The 22,696-nt window shown below is 39.9% G+C and overlaps 1 protein-coding gene across 4 annotated transcripts in view; it reads right to left on the bottom strand.

The window, feature by feature from the left end:
• The window catches only part of LOC137955938 (protein unc-13 homolog), a 45,527-nt gene that overhangs the window by 19,940 nt on the left and 2,891 nt on the right, over nucleotides 1–22,696 (bottom strand). For all 4 annotated transcript variants that reach the window (XM_068803170.1, XM_068803169.1, XM_068803167.1 and 1 more), the window contains 12 exons: nucleotides 22,619–22,685; nucleotides 21,697–21,850; nucleotides 19,689–19,856; nucleotides 19,499–19,609; nucleotides 10,458–10,667; nucleotides 10,211–10,312; nucleotides 9,790–10,020; nucleotides 8,804–8,878; nucleotides 8,411–8,491; nucleotides 3,206–3,391; nucleotides 2,974–3,132; nucleotides 795–887 (listed from right to left, as the gene is read on the bottom strand). In XM_068803170.1, coding sequence (XP_068659271.1) covers nucleotides 795–887; nucleotides 2,974–3,132; nucleotides 3,206–3,391; nucleotides 8,411–8,491; nucleotides 8,804–8,878; nucleotides 9,790–10,020; nucleotides 10,211–10,312; nucleotides 10,458–10,667; nucleotides 19,499–19,609; nucleotides 19,689–19,856; nucleotides 21,697–21,850; nucleotides 22,619–22,685 — 1,637 coding nt within the window. The remainder of the gene's footprint in view (nucleotides 1–794; nucleotides 888–2,973; nucleotides 3,133–3,205; nucleotides 3,392–8,410; nucleotides 8,492–8,803; nucleotides 8,879–9,789; nucleotides 10,021–10,210; nucleotides 10,313–10,457; nucleotides 10,668–19,498; nucleotides 19,610–19,688; nucleotides 19,857–21,696; nucleotides 21,851–22,618; nucleotides 22,686–22,696) is intronic.

Genomic DNA, 22,696 nt, shown 5'->3' with positions numbered 1-22,696 from the left:
TTTTGCAATTCCGATGGAAGGAACAAAAGGGAAGTTATTTTATTTGTTCGGAGATAAATTAGACATAAATCACATTAGGGTTCACTTCTATATTTCCTAAGATTACTTATTTACTAATGAATGGAGACGTGCAAACGGGTAGCCACATCCCCAACTTTATTTATTCTCACGTGTAACTTCCTTCTGCTGCTGAGACCTAAGTCAAAAATTCTCTTTCTCTCATTCAAGCTCCCATATCACCATTTGCAAAGATTTTTCTCGGTCCCTGCCTTCAAGAAAGAGTCCTAACATATACAAAGAACTCTAAAGAGAGCAAGAGTACAACCAAACTAATACATCAAGTGGATCATGTTGTAGAGAAACTTAAGCAGAATACTGGGAAATCTTCCCAATTAGATGATTGTTTCAAGACCATCAACATTTCTAAATTATCATCTCTCCAGTCAAAAACGGATCAAGACAAAACTATAATTTATGGGACAGTAGGAGACATCAATTGCAATTCAAGAAGATACAAACCAAGCTAGAGGGGCCTTCCCATTACAACAAGGGATATAAACCAATAGTATTAACAACTAAAAGAAGGAGAATGGAGTAAAACATAAGAAGCATCACAGGATGCATAGCATATTCACTTTCCAAAAGAAGAGAAAAAAGGGAGCCATGGTAGATTACATTAAAAAAATGATATATGCACAACAAATGTCTATAAAATAAACCGCAACCAACACAAAACCTGTGTGGTCTTTGAACAACTTCATAAAATGCATTTGACTTATTTTTTGATAAATCACCTCCTGTTGAATGGTTCGTTCAACCCATTCCATAATTCTTCCAAGTTGAGAATTCACCCAACGCAGAACCAACGTACCAGAGACATTTTCAACCTGAAGAGGAAGAAATAGAATATAAGATATAACAAGATGGAAGTGCATAAAAAAACCACAGATTAAATAAGGTAACATAGAACATCTTAGGATTATTAACCCTATAGCATTCCAAAAGAGAGGGCATACTTCTATTAGGCTCGTCAGACTCAATTTCTAGTTTGATGGTATCTAGCCACTCCTAAGTGCCAACATGGTCAAGGGATAGAGACAGGGCGAGGTTGGGATAAGGCAGGGTGGAGATGGGGTTGTCGGGTGGGCTTGTATGATAAATATGGGGACAGGGACGGAATAGAAAATTCAACCCTGTCAGGGGGGAGGGCGGGGTGGTTGGGATGGGTTTGTCAAGCAGAATAGGGTTTTCTAAAACCTGCCACGAACCCACCCTGCTGTCACCCCTACAAGAGATCTATTAAGTTTGTTAAGTTGGGTCCAAGGCCCATCCTAAAATGACTAGCCACCTTAGGAAGCCTTTTCTAAACTAATAAACTCAAGATATTTGTACTCACTAATCTATGTGGGACTATTCCTTAACACTCCCCCTCATATGTAGACCCTCTTTTTGTGGTTCTACAAGTGGATAATTTAGGAGTAGGCAGTTTAGGTGTAGGCCTTCTTTTGTGGCTCTACAATAGTTTAGGTGTAGGCCCTCTTTCGTAGCTCTACAAGTAAATAGTTTAAGCGTAGGCCTACATATGAGTACCTACTCTGATACCATATTGAAACCATTTGCTCTAAAAGATCGACCTTTAAGAGAAGGCGCAACGTGAATATTAAAGACAGGCAGCCAATTCCAACACTCCCCCGCACGTGCGACACCCACAACACGGGGCAACCCCCACAAACTGGGGGACCAAATTGTCAACACAGATATTGGGGGCAGCGGGATTTGAATACACGACCGACCTGCTCTGATACCATATTAAGTTGGGTCCAAGGCCCATCCCAAAATGACTAGCCACCTTAGGAAGCCTCTTTCTCAACTAATAAACTCAAGATATTTGTACTCACTAATCTATGTGGGACTATTCCTTAACAAAGTTCAGCTTCTCTGGCCCCATTGGGTGGAAGGACTCAGCTGAGGCGAAAAATCAGTGCACTAAAGCAACATTGCAAACTATTCTTTGAAAATTTTCTACACTGGTAGTAGAAGGTGATTCGCCCATAGTGATCAGATGGATGAACGGAAGTTCTAAGCTTCCCTAGAGATTCAGATAGATATATCAAAAGAAAATTATGGACATTTGTAGGCCTTATATTGTTTTGAGGCAGCACACCTTAAGGGCTTCAAACTCCTAATGTATTAGCTAAAGAAGGGGTACATTACCCCTCTCTTGTTTCAGGAGCATCCTTCCCTTTGTAGGCAAACTAGCCTCTCATAATTTTATTATTTTTCTCAAGTCAATAAAAGCTTCACAATTTCAAGAAAACATATTTATATGTAGAGCAGTTTTTTTTTTAAATGATGTTGAACGAGCAGATTACAAGAGGGGAAGCCATCCTAAACAATGAGAGATTGCTGGGAGGTTCCGAATTTTGCCAATTTATCAGCCAAAGAATTGGTTGATCTAGGAATGAGGTTCCAATTACAATGAATGGATGACACAATGTCAGCAATACAATCAGTGATTGGCCAGTGGTGACAAGGGGGGAGTTATCTTTTGAACACCAGTTGATGACAGTCTTTGAGTCTCCTTCGATCAGCAACTTGCCATAAAGCCGCTCTTTAAAGATTTGGAGGCCGAATTGAAGAGCACTCACTTCAGCAGTATTTGAATCAGATCTAGAGCAGTTTTTTGGGAAGATCCAAGAGAAGAATTTTTTGAATTAAAGAATTATTGAGTGCTAGGGCATGCATCAGAAATTTTGGATTTTTAACGAAAATTCAGGCAATGATAATCGCCTATAAAGGCATCAAGGAGTGACAAATTCTGACCAGTAAAGACTTCAGAATAGTTTTAGATGCAAGAGCCAAACTAGTTTAACATAAACAGATGGCTAAAACATCAAGTAATCCTCATAGAGATTCATCTAAAAATAAAAACAAAATCACAGGCCTTAATGCAAAAGGATGCTAAAATTCTACCTGGTATGGTAATAATTTTTCTCGATAATGGTCATCCACAGTCTCTTCATCACACACAGAAGCTATGACTGCCATTACATATTGTTCTAGACTATCAGCTGCTGGAAGCACTTGTACCACATCCTCAGTAAGATGGTGAGCCCGCTCAAGGAAAGGTTTCTGGCAAGATATTTAAGGTAAGTTTACACTCATGATGAAAATTTTACATCACCATCACCAAAAGTAAACTTACCAACTTAATCCCATAAAGTTTATGAAGAAACGAAGCAGACATAACTTTTGCATGTGCATTCCATTGACACAAGATTGGCATGAACGTGGTTGAATCTTTCTTCAGAAGTTTCTTGCACTCTTCTGCAAGAGTCGCTAATATGTGCTCTGGCTCTATATCCGCCTCATCTTCAACTTCCTGCAAAATCTGTAGATAGAGAAAAATTCAGATCTGCAAAACAGAAATCTGGTAAAGACTAAAACAAATGGGAAAACTTATTTACTAAATTACAAGCCCTACTTATCTTAAATATATTGATTCATGTTCTACATAGAATAAAGTATTGATCAAAACAGAAATCTGGTAAAGACTAAAACAAATGGAAAAACTTATTGACTAAATTACAAGCACTGGTTATCTTAAATATATTGATTTATGCTCTACATAGAATAAAGTATTGATCCATCGTTTCATTATGTTTATATTATCCATTTTACTTTATTAAGTCAAAGCTGATATTGGAGCTAACAAGCACAACCTCAGTATTTTAAGAAGTAAATTATACTTAGCTGATCTCCTGGAGTTAGTTTTTGTGCCCACAAGAATCAACCAACAATTACACTCACAAATCAATTTACTGGTTACCCAGGGGCTGCTATCTGAAATGAATCAGAAAACCGTTGCAGAAGGAACTTCTCCATTCAGCACCTTTTTAGTAGGTATCCTCCTTATTGGGTGCTCCATCATTAACATTTTTGTGTTTTTTTGAAAGGTTCTTCAAGCTAAAATTGATTGTAGTTCTTGTAGAAATCAATGACCATCCAGTTTAGGTGGGACATTAGAAACTCTGAGTGGTCTGTTTTGAAATCATAGACCAATCCTTTGGTAGCACATTCTCCCAAAGGTGACTCCATTATGGTGACCAGTTGATTCAAAAACTGCAAGCCTCCTGGGTACTCCCTTCACTACAAAGACAGTATTCAGGACAAGGTAAGAAACCTATGCACAACCCGGATTAAACTCCCAGCTCTACAAACTCATATGCAGATGTACTTGCTAGAGGAGTAGATAGGCAGCTTCTTGTTCATGAGGACACCTGGTCCTATGAGACGCTTGGACATTCTTCTCTACTTATTTGAATTTGTGTTTTCTTCTCATATATTGCAGCTCTCTTTTTTTGAAACAGCAGAAGTTTATTAAGAAAGAAGAGGTTGGAGCCCAAAAAAATAAGCCCACAGGGCCAAACAGCTAGAAAGAAACAGAGAAGAACAGCAAGCAAAAGTCAAGGAACATTATCGAGTTGAACCACAAAATGAGGCTGGACTTGAGGCTTTATGTAGAAGAACAGAAAGCAAAAATCAAGGAACATTATCGAGCTGAACCACAAAATGAGCTGGAAGTGAAACTTTATGTTTTTTTGTCATATATTGCAGCTTTTTCTCTAATACAATCTTGTTCACCTTCTTTAAAAATTAAAAAATACAAAAAATAAAAAATCTTCGTATGTTTCATAATGATTGAACTTTTTTTTGTTGAGATTTTCTTCACGGCATAAAGCCAAAGAACAAAACAACAAAAGGCAAGGCAAGGGGATTCCTGCTAATATGAAAGATTGGAAGGAGACCCCCTACTTTCCCAAAGAGTCAGTCAATGAATTAGTTGATCTAGGTACAAGAGTCCAAGAACAATCAAAGAGACGGGAAATATCCACAATCTCATGAAAAGACTGACAATGCCTCCAAAGAGGATCAAAACCCGAAGAGCACCAACCCATCACCTTCAATCAACAGCATTCCACTCAAGTGATCATTAAAAATGATCAACCCATGCCAAAGTGCTTAGAGCTTAGCTGTGGTAGAACCAAATATGTTGAGCGGTCCCAAGTAGGAAATCAGTGTAGACCCTTCATGGTTTCTGAACACTCCTCCAAATCCTCCCCTTCCAGAATTTCCTAAGGCGCAGCCATCCAAATTCAATCTGATGGTGCCTAACCATCTTAATCACATGGGGAAACGGATAAAACGAGTGGACCCACTGATTCAATATTATGCCTTGTCACAAAATGACCATCACATTTCAGCAAACTTTTTTAAGACTTAAAACAGATCATGAATGCAAACCTACACCTTTCTACAATAGGTTGATGACCATAAATAAGGATAGCTAAATAATAAATGAGACATTAAGGATTTCTTCAATGAGGACTTTTAAGTTTTAAAGAATTCCAAAAGAGGACATAGTGGGCTATTCCAGAAACAGAATTAAGATCCCAAGTTTCCTATGTCAAGCTAGCCTAAAAACAGTATTTTAGGATCCTGATTTTTTTTAATGGATTCTTTTTTCTTTTTCTTTTTTTAGGAAGGCAAGACTTCATTAACAGGCAAAGCCAAAGCAAATTACAAAGAGCTAAGCGAGAGGGACCCAATACAACAAGGGATTGTAAAGAAACCCCTTGCTTAGCAAGGATTCAGCCAATGAATTGGCTGATTTTGGGACATGAATCCAAGATACATCAACAAAAGAGGAGAGATAAACAATCTCATGAAACATCTGTTGATGCCGCCAAGGGGCGTCAAAAGCAGTACAGCACCACCCAATCACAACTTTAGAATCCCTTTCCACCCATAGATGCCCAATCGACCGCTCAATGAAGATGCAGAACCCATGCTTGAGAACCTGCAGCTCAGCGGTAGTCAAATCAGCACCACCAAGGGGACCTGAGTAAGAAGCAAGAGTGACTCCATCATGGTTCCTAAACATGTCACCGAACCAGGACTCCCCAAGGCACACCGATTAAAATTCAGCTTTATAATTCCAAAGGGAAGAGGGGACCATTCTGCTGTAATCGCTGATCTGGAAACCAACATGTACACAATCAGGCGCCTTTTATTACAGAGAGAGGTACCGTGAAAACTCTCAAATTCACTTCTAGTACTCAATGCCGCAATAGATCCTATAATTCTGCAAATTATGTCACCCACCAAAGAGCACTTATTTCTGAAAAGGCAAATGTTCCTTTCAAACCAAATCCCCCACGGAATATGGGAGATACATGCATATAGGATTTTGCTAAAAGCAGAAATCTCAGTCCCTTTGTCAAGGTGCTACAGATGGAAAAGGCCACTGGGGACGCATAGCTTTAGGTTGATTTTGCTCAAAAAGGCATCCACACCTTCCAAGCAAATGGCAGTGGATAAGGATGTGATCCACGGTCTCCTCCGTGTTCCCATAGAAGCTGCAAGAGCCATTCCGGATGACACACACCCTTCTCCTGCGACTATCAGTCATGAGAATTTTATACAACGCTGCACTCCAGAGGAAGAATTGGATTTGAGGAGGTCCCGAGAGTGTCCAGTTGATGGCTGCATCATGTGTAGAGGTAGTCTGCCACACTTGAGCTTCGTATAAGCTAAGGAAACCAAAAATTTGCCACTACCATCATAGGTTCAAATGAGCTTGTTTCAGAATGTTCCTATACCTTGGAAGTCAGGGATAAGATTCCCAGCCTGATCATCCTCGTCATCCTTCAAACCTCTTCTGAAGTGGAGGTTCCAATTGGTGTCATTGCCCCCAAATCTCCACGAATTAGCAATTGTGATTATCTGGTCACTAACCAGATTGTAGAGTAGGGGGTAAGTAATCCCAAGGGGTGCACTTCCAATCCATCAATCCTCCCAAAATTTGGTGGAACTCTCATTCCCCACATAAAATTTGATGACCTTGGTGAATGCTGCTTGGAGGGGGAAGAGGGACATCCATAAGGGTGATAGTTTCAAGCGGTCATCATCCTTCAGCCACTGCCTTGCCTTCCTATTCAGCTTCTTTGCAACAGCCTGTTGCCACATAAACCTTAAGGAGGTGTTAAACCTCCAAAACCACTCGAATAGGAGAGCTTGGTTTCCTTGATGTGGCAAACTCCCAGACCCCCATAATCTTTGGCTTGCAGACATCATTCCAATTGACCTGGTGGTACTTTAAACCATCCTCCACTCCTCAGCATTGTTTTTTGAGGCTCTCGATCCTATTACTTATGGATATCAAACATGGAATGAATGACATGCAGTATTGTGGAAGTCATGCGATGCAGAAGTTTAATAGAGTGAGTCTATCAGCTTTAGATAGTAGTTTCCCTTTCCACATTCAGAGTCGTTTTTTTTTTTTTTTTTTTGAGTGAAGTGTGAATTTTATTCAAGGGGCAGAGAAGAATACAAACCTAGTCAAGGAGCACTCCCTTTACAACAAGGATTGGAAGGAGGCTCCATCTTTTGCAAGTGAGTGAGCCAACAAATTGGCCGATCATCGAACATGTTTCCAAAAGAGATAAGATGTGAAAAAATCTTATTGATTACATTCCAGTGTCTCCACGGAGGTGAGGATGTGGGGGAACACCAAGAGATGATGACTTGAGCATCACCTTCAATAATGAGAGGGCCGGAGAGATGATTCTTGAAAATGACGAGGCCCTGAAGCAAGGCAAAGAGCTCGGCCTCCGTGGAATCAGCAATCCCCAACGGACCAGAATAAGTGATGAGAATGTGGCTGTCAGCGTTCCAAAAAGCCCCACCATAGCCCACAAGTCCTGGGCATCCACGAGCACTCCCATCAAAATTCAGTTTGAGAGTGCCCCGCGGGGGGGGGGGGGGAGAGAGAGAGACTTCTCTCCAGTTGATGTTGAGGGGGGAGTCGAGAGTGGCAAATTCTTTTCTAGTGGACAGCCAGGAAGCAACAAGGCTGATGACGCTGCTGGATTTTAGATTGAAGCGTCTATGATTTTGTTCCTTCCAAAGGGCCCAAGGAATGTGGTTGGCATAGGAAGAGAGTATGATTCTGCCAATGCCAAGTAATGAAGAATGAGAGATGTAGTTGCAGGCGCTGAGGAAGGTGTTGGGCAGGCAGAATTGAAGTCCAATACGCTGAAGGATGGTGTTGGGCAGGCAGAATGGAAGTCCAATGCGCTGAAGGATGGTGTTGGGCAGGCCAAAAGAAAGGATAATGGTGCTCCAGCAACCAAAAGAGTACAAATTGAAACATTCAACCAGAGAATGGAGAACTATTGGGGCAAATAACACTATATCAATCAATTCTCATTTAATTGTATTACGAATTTTCAGCAAACAACTGAATGAAGGAGGCTAGCCACAATGCGCTATTAAGACAAAATACTATTAAATGTTCAAGTTTTGCAAATTCCCTGTTTCAGGAAGCAATTACAAGACAACCACTTACCCTTGCAAACGCATGTTTGATGCAGGAAGAAACATATGAGTCAATCTGCTCACGATCTGAGACAACTGTAATCTGTGTAGCCTGGAAATAAGACAGATGTTGGACATTTCAGAAATCTTTCATTGCACTCGTAGTTGGAAACATGCTAGACAGCAAATGGGCAGAGGGGAAACACAAAAAGGACTATCCATCAGAAAAGAATGATTAGCACAAATAGAAGTATCGAGAACTTCTTCAACACTACCACAGTTAACCCCCAGACATTCAAGAATTGAATTTTTTTTTTTTTTTCGACAATGAGAATAAGAATTCATTGAAGAGGCTCAAAAATAAGCATAGAGTCCTCAAGCATTTGAATATAAGATAAGGAATAACACATGATGCACCACATACTAGTCCAGGTTCTTCCTGTATAATCCTTCGACTATGCAATCCAATCGTCAGAATTCCTTCCATTGTAGTTAATCTCTGCAAAGTACAAAAAATAAGAAAATTATATAACGGAGATATATAGCATACCAAAATCACTGTTTCTGTTAGATGGTGGGCAGCAAATGAAACTAAAACCTGCTCATAGACCATGTAACCTTTTAAAAAAAAAAAAAAAAACACATAATCGTCAATAGGAAAACATAGATAATAGTTATTCAAAGATTGTCAGATGAATCAAGTTGTGATGATTGTGGGTCGATACAAAATTCACACTAACCCTTTTTATAACAAAATTATACCTCTTCCACCAATAACTAACTCATAATCATGATACAATGCAAAAAGCCTCATGATCACCAAACCCAAAACTGTTATGGTTGGATTTTCTATTATAAAGGAATCTTTTTTTTAAATGATTATAAAGCAATCTTCATTAATGTCAAGTTTCTCCAAAACAAAAAGACTCCTAAAATCATCATAATTATCAGTACATGGGTGCATCTACGTTGGATTCAACAATATGGATCCTGGCAACAAATTCAGGCATTCCATGACTACAAAGCACGAGCAAAATTAAAGACAAGAACATCTCTTAGCAACTTGATTTGCCTGTTGCCCATTCAAACTTATGCAAGTCCTGCTATATTCAAATTATTGGGTATCCACATTTGGAATAATACCATCTATAAGATATAGAAGCGTATTTCACATGACGCTCATGAAATTGTAATAAGATTATATAAATTGTGTGTTTGTGGAATTTCACAACAACAATAAACAACAGGATCGGTTAATACCTCAAGAAGCACCCAGAAACAACATGTAATTCCTCTTCTACTTACTGTTTTTACATGACTCAACCAATTATACTACAACTCACCCAAAATTGTTGCAACACTATGAAGCTTAAGAAAATCAGTTATGCACGATAACCAAATAAACCAGACCTCAGCAAAGTGTAGATGATAGTCTCCCAACTGTCTATCAGCCCATTTCAGGATTGGTAACAAGAAAGACTCCATAAATGTAAAATCCTGAGAGCCCTCTTCACCTTCAACTAAACAGCGAAGACTCTTCAAGTGTGATCTTTCTTGTGCACCAAGCTGCTCCTTCAATGGTATTTTCCTCAACTGCTCAGTGGCATATCGGAGAAGCCGCTGTTCACCTGTGATGACAAACTGCACAATAGCCCAAACTCTAATTAGAAGGTCATGTAGCAACATTTTTCTTGAAATTTCTAAGAACAACAGAGATGTATCCAAGAAATCATATGAAGAAGGCATGTAAAAAAATTTTAAGGAAATAATATATATGTATATATAACTGCTAAAAGAATTCAAAGAGACCTGCAAGATAAAATTATGTTACCTGACGAAATAGAACCCATGCATAGCATGTAAAATGGATAGCCTCTGTGATTCCCAAAATGCGCCATGTAAACTTGAGAAGCTCTAGAATTTCTTCCACTTCCTAGTGAAGGAAAGACAGCAAAAGCATAAAGTGTCCATTTATTAAGCATATACTGTTATAAAAAAATTATTATGAGAATTCATGAAAGGTGTAAACATCTCAAAAAAAAAAAGTCTTAACATCTTGCAAAAAACAAAGAACCAACCTCAGTCAACCTTCCCTCGTCCAAAACATCAAATACACTAGACAACAATTTCTCATACAATCTCACATTAAGGTGATATCCATCAGCCCAATGGCACACTTCTCCAGTAAGGTCACCTCGAGCTGGCCTCTCAGCTAGTGCAGTCGCAATCTCTCGGAGGGATCGGAGGCATTCAGTCCGTTGGATTTCACCAGTAGAAGGTGGAAGAACCTGTAGAAAAAAGATGAGTTGACACTGGTTGTAAGGGACATGCCCCTCAAATTTTGTATTTCTCTTTCGTTTTATTAATACATCTTCTTCTTAAAAAAAAAGAATTGTATAATCAAAAGAATTCAAAAAAGTCAAATATGCATAGTAGTGTAAAATGGACATTACATGAGTGAAGGAAGATATATTATCTACAAAATGGAGTAAGCAATTAAAGAACCATTAATAGTATTGTGGAAGTTGGCACCAAAAAAAAGTGATTCAATCGTTACAAGTAAGTCCACATGCATGAATGCTTTTTTTTTTTTGAAGAAAACATGCATGAATGCTAAAAACACCAAAGCTCTCCTTGGTGGGTCAAAGAAATTCCAGAGCATGAAGCAAGCACTCCCTTCCAGATGATCAGAAGCTATATGCTATCAGAATTCTCTTCGAAGGATCCAACTAAAAACACTAGGTTGGCATCTTGTGTTCAAAAAAGGACCTTTTTGCCAAATAAGGTACAAACCCCCAAAAAAATGAGTTTATTCTAGCACTACCAAAGTTGCATGTATAAACACTATGCCAATGGAAAGTGCGACCCCCGAATACCCGGTTACTTCTCTTAGTAGATATATGCCAAATAACTGTAGAAGCTGTAGAACATCAGAGGACTTTCCCACAGCTAGTGAAGGGACAAGAATTCAAGCAATCTGAAATCACAGAAAAGGCAGAAACTATCCCTGAGATCAAAAGGCAACCACCAAGAAACAGTAAACATGACCATGAAATGATCACATATAACAAATTCAAATTTGCTAAGAAGGCAAAGGTGAGTTTGCTGTATCACTAAAAAGAACATCGGGATTGCACTGAATTGTGAAATCTCTCCTGTATCACAGAAAGAACAGCAGGATGACATTGAACTGTGGCATCTCTACTCAATAGATCATAATGAAAAAAGATTCAGCTGTAAGAGGAACAAAAAAAAGCTGAATTCCAGGAGCGATGAATTTCTAAACCTTGTGGACCACATCTGTTTCAGATTATGGAATGAGATGGAAATGCATACAGATTTAACAATCAAATTGCTAGAGAGAGCCCACACCATGCCACCAACAAGTGAAGTCATAAGAAGTTACTTGGGAGAACCATTTCTTCATATTCTGCCACCTTTAAAGGGTACAGATTACATAGAATTCAAGATGTGTGCTCTCCGGCATGTTGTCCTCCTTGTTCAAGATTTCTTCTATGGCTCAACCACAGTCAAGTGCAACTTGGCAACAGAAATTAGTTAGTTTTCTAGGCACTTCCCCCTGCATCGCAGCTTCTCGACTATTTCAACGAGATCATTGATATTGCATAAGTTTGATGTTAGTTGCACGCATACACTTAGGGAAGTTTGTTAAAATATCAATTCGGGGGTATTTTGGTCATTTCGTATATTATGTTTGTATCTTATATGAGGTCTGTTAGATAGGCAATGTCTTCATATACCTATGGTTCAACTTTCATTCATTTTAGAGGTGTATTTTAGGAGATATATAAGTTTATGTTTTGAAGGGTATTTTTTGTTTTTATGTAAAAATCACTTAAATCCCTGATTGAAAGAAAAAGGGGACGTCCTTTTTGGGCACACATTCCAAGGCAGCTGCTGCTCCTTCTCGCCAAGTACTTTTTCTCTTATTTCTCTTCTTTTTCACCCAAATATCAGATTTTTCAAAGTCAATCAATTGGCTGTCCCAAGAATCTTTTAACAAGACCCAATTTGCTGGTGTTTTTTGCTCTTTGTTTCCCTTCTGTCTGTACTTCCCCCCTTTGTTAGGGGCCCTTCATTCTTTTCTCCTTCCTCTGGATGTAAAGCATATTATAGCAGCAAAAAAGAAAGATTGAGAAAAAAAAAGTCACTTTCAATCGACGCCTTCTCACTTTCTGAAATGTATACTTTGCACTCTAATTAAAGAAAGAACATATTTAATCCTCTAGAATCTCATTCTAAAAGTCATTTCTTCAAAGATTAAGGTTTCATCCTCTCCTTATTCCTTAAGCAACAAGAATATTAATCACAAGCAGTAACACATAATGATCGAACAATAGAAAATAAGCTTAGGCCACATACCAATCTTACCAGAACATAACCTAATCCCAGATCCAACAAGAACCTAGCATTATAGGAAATAAAATCAATTGACTCCCAAATGTCCCTCCATACCCTTGGGTAGCAAAAAATAACATGTTGGTTTCATTCTACCCTTTTTTTTTGCAACCATAAATTGCCACTATCACATTTTTATGATGCAAAAGAGTCTGATGAAATCTCTAAAACAGAAAAAAAAAAATTCAAAAAGTTATTTTGTTGATACCAGCGTGTAAGAAAATTCAGTGCTAATTGAAGTGATACACCATCATAAACCCAATTTTTACAGGCAGAATAAAAACGAAGTGAAAAAACAAGAATAATCTGGCACATATATTACCCAAAACTTGAATATATTTAACTGTTACAAAATATCAGGACATGCAATCCCTCTACATATAATGTATTTTCTTTTCGAAATGAATACAATCTTTTTTTACATGGTGATGGTTCATTAATAGCAGGACTTTTTTTTTTGGAAAAAGATAGCAGGATCTTTTTTTAAGAAAAAGATAGCAGGAGTTTTATTTTTTTAAATGATGCTGATTTTTATTAAGACAAAAGCTCAAAAGAGCAATTTACAAAGGAGGGAAGTCTTTCCAAACAATGAGAGATTGCTGGGAAGTTCCGAATTTTGCCAATTTATCAGCCAAAGAGTTGGCTGATCTAGGAATGAGATTCCAACTACCATGAGTAGAAGATACAATGTCAGCAATACTATCAATGATGGGCTAGTGGCGCCAGGGGGGAAGCTGTCTTTGGAACACCAACTAATAACCGTCTTCGAGTCGCCTTCAATGATTAACTTGCCATGGAGACGATCCCTGAAGATTTGGAGGCCGAACAGCAATATTAGAATCGGCAATGCCCACTGGACCAGCAGAAGAAAGAATAGGGTTTCCATTGTGACCTCTGAACACACCACCTGCTCCAGCCGGCCCAAGACATCCAATAGCACTACCATCAAAATTCAGCTTAATGCAATCACAAGGGGGAGGATCCCAGATGGCCATACTCGGAGTTCTGCTGGAGCCAGACATATGAGCGATCAAATTCCAATTTTCCCGAAGGGGAACCCCCGATAGAGTGGCAAAATCCTTCCTTGCATGAAGCCAGCTCAAGCTGAGGCCATGGCATGAGAAGTCGTGTTATCTGAGGTGCTAGCTTTGGAGTTGAATCTCCGGTTATTTCGCTCGAGCCAAATGCACCATGGAACATGCGCAAGACAGGCCGAAAGTATTAACTTGCCTAGGCGAGGAAGGAGAATCCCTCGAAACATCTCAAAGGTGCCAATGAGGTCCTGATGTAGCCCCACTTGGAGCCCAATTTTCTGAAAAATCTTCATCCAAACTTGCCACGAAAATCCACAGTGTAAGAGGACATGCTGGACTGTCTCTTCGCACTCACCACAAAGGGGACTGTTGGAAGATAGGGCCCAGACCCACACGACCAAGGAAGGCCCACATATCCAAGTGTATTAGAAGATGGGCCCAAGCCCATAAGACCAAGGAAGACCCATGCATCCAAGAGATAAAGAAGACGGGCTCAAGGCCCACAAATCAAAAAGAAGCTCATAGGCCCACATATAGTGATGGCAGGATGGTAAATAAAGGGTCATCTCATAGATATGGTATTGATGTAATTAAGTTAAAGTTCTAGGGTTAAAACCCTAAACCCTAAGTTCAGGGGTATTATTATAATACAGTAGTTTTCTAAATCTATAAATAGAGCTTTAGGGGGAGGGTTAGGATCATCAAGTCCATAACCCTTCTTCTTTTGGTTTTCTCCCAATGGGTCTCTCTCCCTTTTTTCTCCATGAGCTAAATTCATGGAGTCCTGAAAACCAAAATGGTATCAGAGCACCAACGTGAGGGGGAGTGTTGGAAGATGAAGGCATATTGGAAGATGTGCCATTTTATACAAAAAAGATTTTATACATCATTTGCAGCAAGTTGGGAGTTCATGTTGTTCTCTCACCCCCAGCTTGAGGGGGAGTGTTGGAAGATAGGGCCCAAGTCCAACGACCAAGGAAGGCCCACATATCCAAGTGTATTAGAAGATGGACCCAAGCCCATAAGACCAAGGAAGACCCATGCATCCAAGAAGTATAGATGACGGGCTCAAGGCCCACATATCAAAGAGAAGGCCCACATATCAAAGAGAAGGCCCATAGGTCCACATATAATGATGGCAGGATGGTAAATAAAGGGTCATCTCATAGAGATGGCATTGATGTAATTAAGTTAAAGTTCCAGGGTTAAAACCCTAAACCCTAAATTTAGGGGTATTATTATAATACAGTAGTTTCATAAATCTATAAATAGAGCTTCAAAGGGAGGGTTAGGATCATCAAGTCCATAACCCTTCTTCCTCTGGTTTTCTCCCAATGGGTCTTTTTCCCTTTTTCTCCATGAGCTAAATTCATGCAGTCCTGAAAATCAACAGGGACAAGAAAGATCGGGGGCGGTGAAGCCTCTTCTATGAAAGTTGTCCGAAGTAAGAATTTGTTCTCTAATGGCCAACCACACAAAAAATTTGATTTTACTTGGCGTTGAGAGTTTCCAAGCTAGATTCGCCTTGTGCTCATGAATATTGTAGTCTTGCTTTCTGATATGAGAGTAAGTCGAAGTAACAGTGAATCGGCCATTATTACTGGGCTTCTAAATCAGCTTATCAATCGAGTGCTCCCGGATAATAGTACTGCTGAGTCTGGTAAAGAGAGAGCAAAAAGCCAATGATTCCTCATCATTTAATCCTCGACGGAACGGGAGACTCCACGACTGATTACTCCATGGATCAGCCACATAGCAAGAGAGGTCGCTAGCCACCCTATGCAACCCCGGGAAGTCCTTTGAGAGGGATCGGGGGCCACACCATTCATCCGACCAGAAGAGCAGGGTCCTTCCATTGCCTGTGTGAAACGAGGTAACATCTCTGAATACTGGAAGGAGCTTGAAAATTGATTTCCATATCAGGGATAAGAGGCGAGCAGCACCACCCTCTCTCCACCAGGCACCTGAAAACTGAAGGAAAAACTTCACCATATTCCTCCATAAACTGTTATGCTTGTTGTTGAAATTCCAAATCCATTTGAGCATAAGAGCTTTGTTAATTTCTCTTGTAGGCCAGATGCCCAATCCTCCCCGATTATGAGACATACAAATATCCTTCCAACTAACCAAATGGTATCTGAAGGTGTCTTCTGAACCTCTCCATAGAAATCGCGGACGGATGGTATCAATTTTGGAGCAAACGGAGGCCGGACAATGCCTGAATGATAACATATAATTTGGCAGCCTAGCCAAACAAGACTTGAGGAGAGTGAGACGCCTCGTTGTTGATAAGAGTTTACCCCTCCAAGTGGCTAGCCTCTTTTCAAATTTCTCAAAGAGGGGGGGACCATAGTGACGTCGAAGGCCGAGAATCAAAAAGTGGAAGCCCAAGATATGTAACTGGCATATTTCCCACAGAGCATCCCAAGTAGTCTGCCATATCCCGAAGCCCAACTGGATCAATGTGATAGCCAAGAAGAGTGGTTTTTCCCTAGTTTATGTTTTGACCAGAAGCCAATTCAAATAATCTCAGCACGGCACGCAATTTTCTGATCTGATCCATAGTACCAACCCCAAAGCAAATAGTATCATCCGCAAACTGAAGAATCAGAATATCAAAGGCTATACAATTTGTCGTGGGGAGGAGCTATCCCATGTTCTTGGCCGAGTAGATCAAGGAGGATAGATATTCTGCCACCACATTGAAGAGCAAGGGGGAGAGGGCGTCTCCCTGTCTGATTCCCCTGGTTCCCTTAAAATACCCACAAACTGTGTCGTTGATAAGGACGGAGTAGCTTGCAGAGGAGATGCAGCTTTGGATCCAAAAGCGTCATTTTTCCTCGAATCCCATCTTTCCTAGGAGGGTGTCTAGAAACTTCCAGTTAACTCTATCAAATGCTTTTTCGAAGTTAAGTTTGAGGATGAAACTAGGGAGCTTGCAGACCTTGAAATGATGACTAAGTTCATAAAGTTCATGACATACCATGGCTGAATCAAGAATGTTTCTTCCCTTAATAAAAGCACTTTGGCCATGGTGAATGGCAATAGGGAGGACTACCCTAAGTCGACTAGCAAGGAGGCGCGCAATCACCTTATATGCACTGGTGGTGAGACAGATTGGTCGAAAGACGGATGGGAGCATTGCTCCATCTTTTTTATGGATGAGGGCGATGAAAGAGGCTCCAATACTCCTATATCTGATGTCATGCTAATAAAAGGAGCGAGCCATGCCAGAAATGTCGTCTCTAATTAAGGGCCAACAACGACTATAAAATTCCCTGTTGAATCCATCCGGGCCCGGAGCTCAATCTAGAGGAAGACCAACGGCTGCAATTTCAATTTCCCGACTAGAAAAGGGGAGCTCGATGAGACTAGCTGCAGCTGATGGAATAACCTAGAGGTTAACCCTTTGGCAGAAGGGGCAGATTGGCTGGTGATCAGAGTATAAATCTGCAAAAAAATTCATCAATGAGTCAGAAATAAGGGCTTGGTCCGAGGTGGTCTCACCGTTGATGCTGAGCATGGCAATGCGGTTGGCCCTTCTTCGTGTAGAGGCGACTGCATAGAAGAATTTAGTATTAGCATCCCCATCGGAGAGCCATTTGAATCTTGCAAGTTGCTTCCAGTGCACTAACTCGTTGTGGGCGAAGGACTGCAATTGCCCTTGAAGGGCATACCTCTGAGAAACTTCCGGAGAAGAGAGACCTTTGGCTTCCTCCTCAGAGTCGAGAGCAGCTATCTGAGTAAGGGCATTGGCTCTCACAGCTGAAGAAGATACCTTCTTTTCGGAAGCCCAAGACCACAACAGCGGTTTCAACATCTTGAACTTGATTGGGAAGGTCCACCCACTCGGGCCATCAACGGTCATATTCTCCCAGCAGGATTGGAGAGATAAATCAAAAGAAGGGTCCACCATCCAATTATTGTTGAATCTGAAAGAAAGGGGAAGGGGGGGCTACTGCCAAAATGGGTATCAACCATAATCGGCCAATGATCAGAGACGACTCGATTGAGCACCTTGCAGGAGACATTGCTGTAGAGCTGAAGCCAATCATTGTTGGCTAAGAATCGGTCCAGCTATGACAGGACAGGGGGTTGCCTGCCATTTGACCAAGTGAAGGTCTTCCCAAATAGGGTAATCTCATCCATGTCCTAGCTGCCAATAAAGTAAGCAAATAGCCTCATGGAGGTTGTGATTCTTCGGGACAGCGGGGATTTCTCATGGCAGAAGCAAGTGACATTGAAGTCGCCTACAAGGATCAAAGGAATAGGCCACATCTGACAAGTCCTCAATAAATCTTCCCAAAATAGGTGGCGCTCATGGTGTCTGGTAGGGCCGTAGACACCAAGTAGGCACCAAATGTTCCCCGAACCTTTGTCTTGAAGCTTGATGCCAAGGGAGTAAGAGCCACAACAACGATCAAGCACCTCAGTAGTACTGGTGTCCCACATCAGTAGGATACTACCAGCCGATCCCACTAAAGCCCAACCGGGCTCCTTTAGGTGCCACAACTCGTGGATGTATCCAAGGGGAATAGATGTCGCCTTGGTTTCTTGGAGAACAACAACATTTGCCTTGGTAGAGGCAAGGAGGTCCCGAATGGAAGCGCAGTGACACAAGGACCCAATTCCACGGACATTCCAGGAGAAAATAATTATTGATCATTATTCATCTTCTTTGACTTCTCATATGGGTGATTACCTCCCGGGAGAGGCTCCGTGAAGACAGTGCCCATCACCTTGGCAAGTTCCACTATCTGGGCCCAGATTTCTGGGTCGTATTTGTGTTGTTCTAACTGGAGAGCTACCACAAACACTTGAGTTTTTTCACCCGACTCTGGAATGATGAAATCTCCCGTCTCTGGGTTGCAGGGGTATCGAGTGGTGGCACTAGGTCCTCCCTATAGAAGTTATCTCTGTTGACCTCTAGCTCGGCGCTGGTAGGTGACAACAGGAGGGGGAGAATTGTTTTGCTTGTGAGCATGGGGAGCGCACTCACTACTTCCGGACTCTGCGTCGGAGAGGTAATTTTCAAGGTGGGGATTTATCGGGGGGATTCCAATATCCGAGGGGAAGTTTGTTGAGTGTGGGGGGACAATTTATAGGAGGGCATGTGGGGGTTTCAATGGGGGGGGGGGGGGGGGGGGGGGGGGGGGGGTGGGGGGAGTGAGGGTAAGGTTATTTCCAGAGTTAAGACGGAGGGATGGACGACATCTGGATCTGGGCCAAGGGTATTTTTTGTGGGAGACTAGGGTGAGTGGGTGGGTGAGTGGGTGGGTGAGTGATGTGTCGGATAAGTGGGAGGGAAAGTCGGGGGGTCAACAAGAATAGGTCATGTGCCAGCTATAAAGCTGCCTGGGGAGGTTTCTTACAGACTTTGATGAGATTGAGGACATTTCCAGATTGATTACTCGCAAGGGAAGGAACCTACCGTTAGCAACTCACTATCGGTAACTCCTTCACCTTGTGAATTGCATTTTGTACCTCTGTCTTCTTCTCTGTTTTGCCATTAGCACTTATTACATATTACATGTGTTTGAGCCCTCTTAACGAATTCTACTTCTTATTGCTTTCAAAAAACACAGCAACTAATGTTTGACAGGGATTGAGCTGTCAGAAAGAGTAAATGACATAATAAAGCAGTTTAGAAAGAGGAAGTGACATACCTCAGATTCCTCAATCTTTCTCAAAAGAACTCTTAACTCATTTGCTTTTCGCCTCAATTCACCAAATCCCACAACAGGAAAATTTAATAGCCCTTCCTCCATCACATTTAACTGAACCAAAGAAAATTGAACATAAATTACAGAAGCCCAAGACACTAAGAAGCATAAATACAGTAAAATGAGGACTTGCCTGCCTCTTTTGCCATCGTACATATGCTTTCTTATCAGAAAACTCAGTTCGTGACACACAGGATAACATTTCTAGCGGAACCAAAAGGGTGTCCATTCTCTTCCCCTCTTTACCTACAAGAGCATGGAGCAATGCCTGCCTTGTTCGCACATCCATTGCCTCCGAAATCTGCAAAACATTATTTCAGAACTAAGACTTGCAAAAAAAATATTTTTTGTTTGATATACATGAAAAATAATAAAATAAGAGTAAACATGTATTTCCTTAGAAAGATGGAGGCAATTATCATTTTTCAAGGATTAACTAATGAAGGTCTAAATCTTTGGAGACAAGCATGTTATTGCTCCTAAAAGCAAATGCTTTAAAAATAGTCACTTTTTAACCCACTTATTCCCTTTCTCTCAGTATGTAAGAGCTTGGGAGACTTTGAAAAGCTCAACAGTGCATAACTGAACAGAAGGAATTTAAGCCAGAGATCCCCAGATCAGGATTTCCACACTACCAAATACTCACATATGTATTGTAAATAACCAGCTAAAGGTGCATCAATAAAGACTGTACGGCCCAATATTCGGCTGGAAGAAATTATTTTCAAGGTAGAGATAATCCAATAATGTAAGTACCAGAAATATCATCCAGAAAAGCAAAAAAAAAGTCCTTGAAATGTACTTCACTAAATGTCATCTTTCCCATATTAATAAATAACACCTTGAGTCTTGATGAAGTACCTTTTTTTTGAAACATTGACCAAGTTTTGAAAGTGATGAGAGTTTCATTCAAGAGAAAAAAATGCACACGAATAAATTAGGAAAAACCACTTTCATGAAAAATATACATAAAATAAAACAAAAGGCTAAAGCAAATGAATATCAAAAGAAAAGAGTCGACAACTAAAAGATCAGGAAGCTCCACTCCATGATGAAGTACCTATATAGCCAGTATTAGTTATCAAACAGGGAGAAACTGCTAATCTAAATGTCAAAATGAATTTATTTGACATTCTCAACATAAATTAGCCTTAACTGACGAGAAATTTTAAAAAGAAAAAATCTCAGTGATATGTGAACGTCCCAAGGAAAAAAAAAATTCTACGATAAATTTCCAATTATGTCAAGTGATGTTGTTTGTGGCCTTATTACATGTTCACTAAGGTCACCTAGGATGGGCACAAAATTCAGTTTATTAAATGTGCTTCCACTCCATAAGGGTTCATGAGCAATGTAAACCATGTAAGATCAGATCTAATTTGTCTTTAAATGACAAGGTTAAGAAGTTATGATAAAAAAAATTCAGTGTTTGAACCAAGCACCAACAAGATACAAACAAGGAAAGGAGGAGAAAAGGTTAAAAGAAAAACTGAAAACTTTGGACTACAATCAAACAATGAATGATGTTTTTTTAATAGCATTAAGAATGATAAATTTGTGATTTCAAAAAAAAAAAAAAAAGAATGATACATTTGTCCTTACATTTAATAAAAAAATGCAAATTTTATATTGAGCAAATAAATGACTGCACTTTAAAACATATAAAATTTCTTATAAAAAAAATTACCGTAAAGAAACTTCCAAACATTCCAAAGAATAAACTTACTCTTCCTGGTGTTACTTCACAAACATTTTTTTTTTTTTTGAAAAAGATGTATTTATATTAACAAGAGAAAATTTTTAATGGAAGGGGGAGCAAATCCCTAACAACAAGAGATCGCAAGGTCGCTCCCTGCTTGGCAAACACATTTACTTCGCAAACGTATGCCTCATGATTTGTGAAATGGAGCAGAAAATTTTGGAAAATGATTGCCAATCTCAGTTGGCAAAGGTTAAATCAACCTCATCCACTCATTGCAGTTGAATAGCATTACATTAATTTTCCTTTGGTAATAGCAAGAACCATGTGAAAAGACACGTCCGCCTCTCAATATCTCGAGAAATGCTTCAGAATATACGGTTTCTGACACAAATAAAGACAAAATGGTGAATCTAAAAGTTCAAGAGCAATATCAACATACTTCCAGTTGGACACGCATCGTCTCTAGCAAAGCAGTCAGGCCTGTCGCACGTTGAGAGGGTGGCACAATATTGTCACTCTTACTTCGAGCAAGCTTCTTCATCAACCTGGACTTCTTATCTTTTTTCTTTTCTTTAAGTGGTACTATGAGGCCCCTGAATGCAAAGAAAATAACTATTAAAATGTGAAAGCATCCTATAGCACAACAAAAAAGATGATCATATAGGCCCCGTTAATGCACAAAGAGAGTTGGAAAGTACCTAAAATTTATTAGTGTAGATGGAAAGTTTAGTGAAATTCATATAGCCTAGAAATTTTTGAATCATCTTGTCTATGAATCAACGGTGAAAAAAAAATCAACTAATGGTAAAATTTATCTTTTCCTTAAAGAATGTTTAATAGATGACGTAGAATTATGCCATCATTCATATCAATCGTAGATTTAAAATATTTAACCATCTCTCCATTTCTTGCTTTAGTAACATTTGTATGTAGCCTTTTTTTTTTTTGTTGAACCCCGTATACCCAAAAAAGAATTGAAAATGAGGACTCACACAAGAAGACCCCAAAAATTGAGCCAAAGGCCAAATCCACAAAGGAAGAAAATTATGATAGCTACTTCATTTTCTTTTTTCTTTTTTCTTTTTAGTTTTAACTTTTTATTATTGTACATCACTCTTTAGACCCCTCTTGTACCCGTCCTTTCTAGTCAAAATCTTTTTTACTTTCATTTAAGAAAAAAAAACCCACAAATTTCAAAGAAAAACCTAAGTTGCCCCACCTTTTCTTTTAAACTTTCCAGTTACACACACTAACACAAGAAAGTACGTTCGCGGTGAAAAGTGAATAACCATGAAATAAAATTTCACTTTCTCTTTCCCTGGGTGATCAACTTTTCCTAGTGCAATAACTCCCACACTTACCCTGCAGCCCCCGCAGTAGCTAAGAGGATTTCATATGCTGTCTCACGAAGATCATCATCTGAAAGACCTACAATCAGC

Source organism: Aristolochia californica, unplaced genomic scaffold (genome assembly GCF_029961685.1).
Source record: "Aristolochia californica isolate CCGP_79_NKW_82.1479 unplaced genomic scaffold, dmAriCali1.0.hap1 SCAF_2, whole genome shotgun sequence".
NCBI lineage: Eukaryota > Viridiplantae > Streptophyta > Magnoliopsida > Piperales > Aristolochiaceae > Aristolochia > Aristolochia californica.
This window is presented reverse-complemented; position numbering and strand designations above follow the sequence as displayed.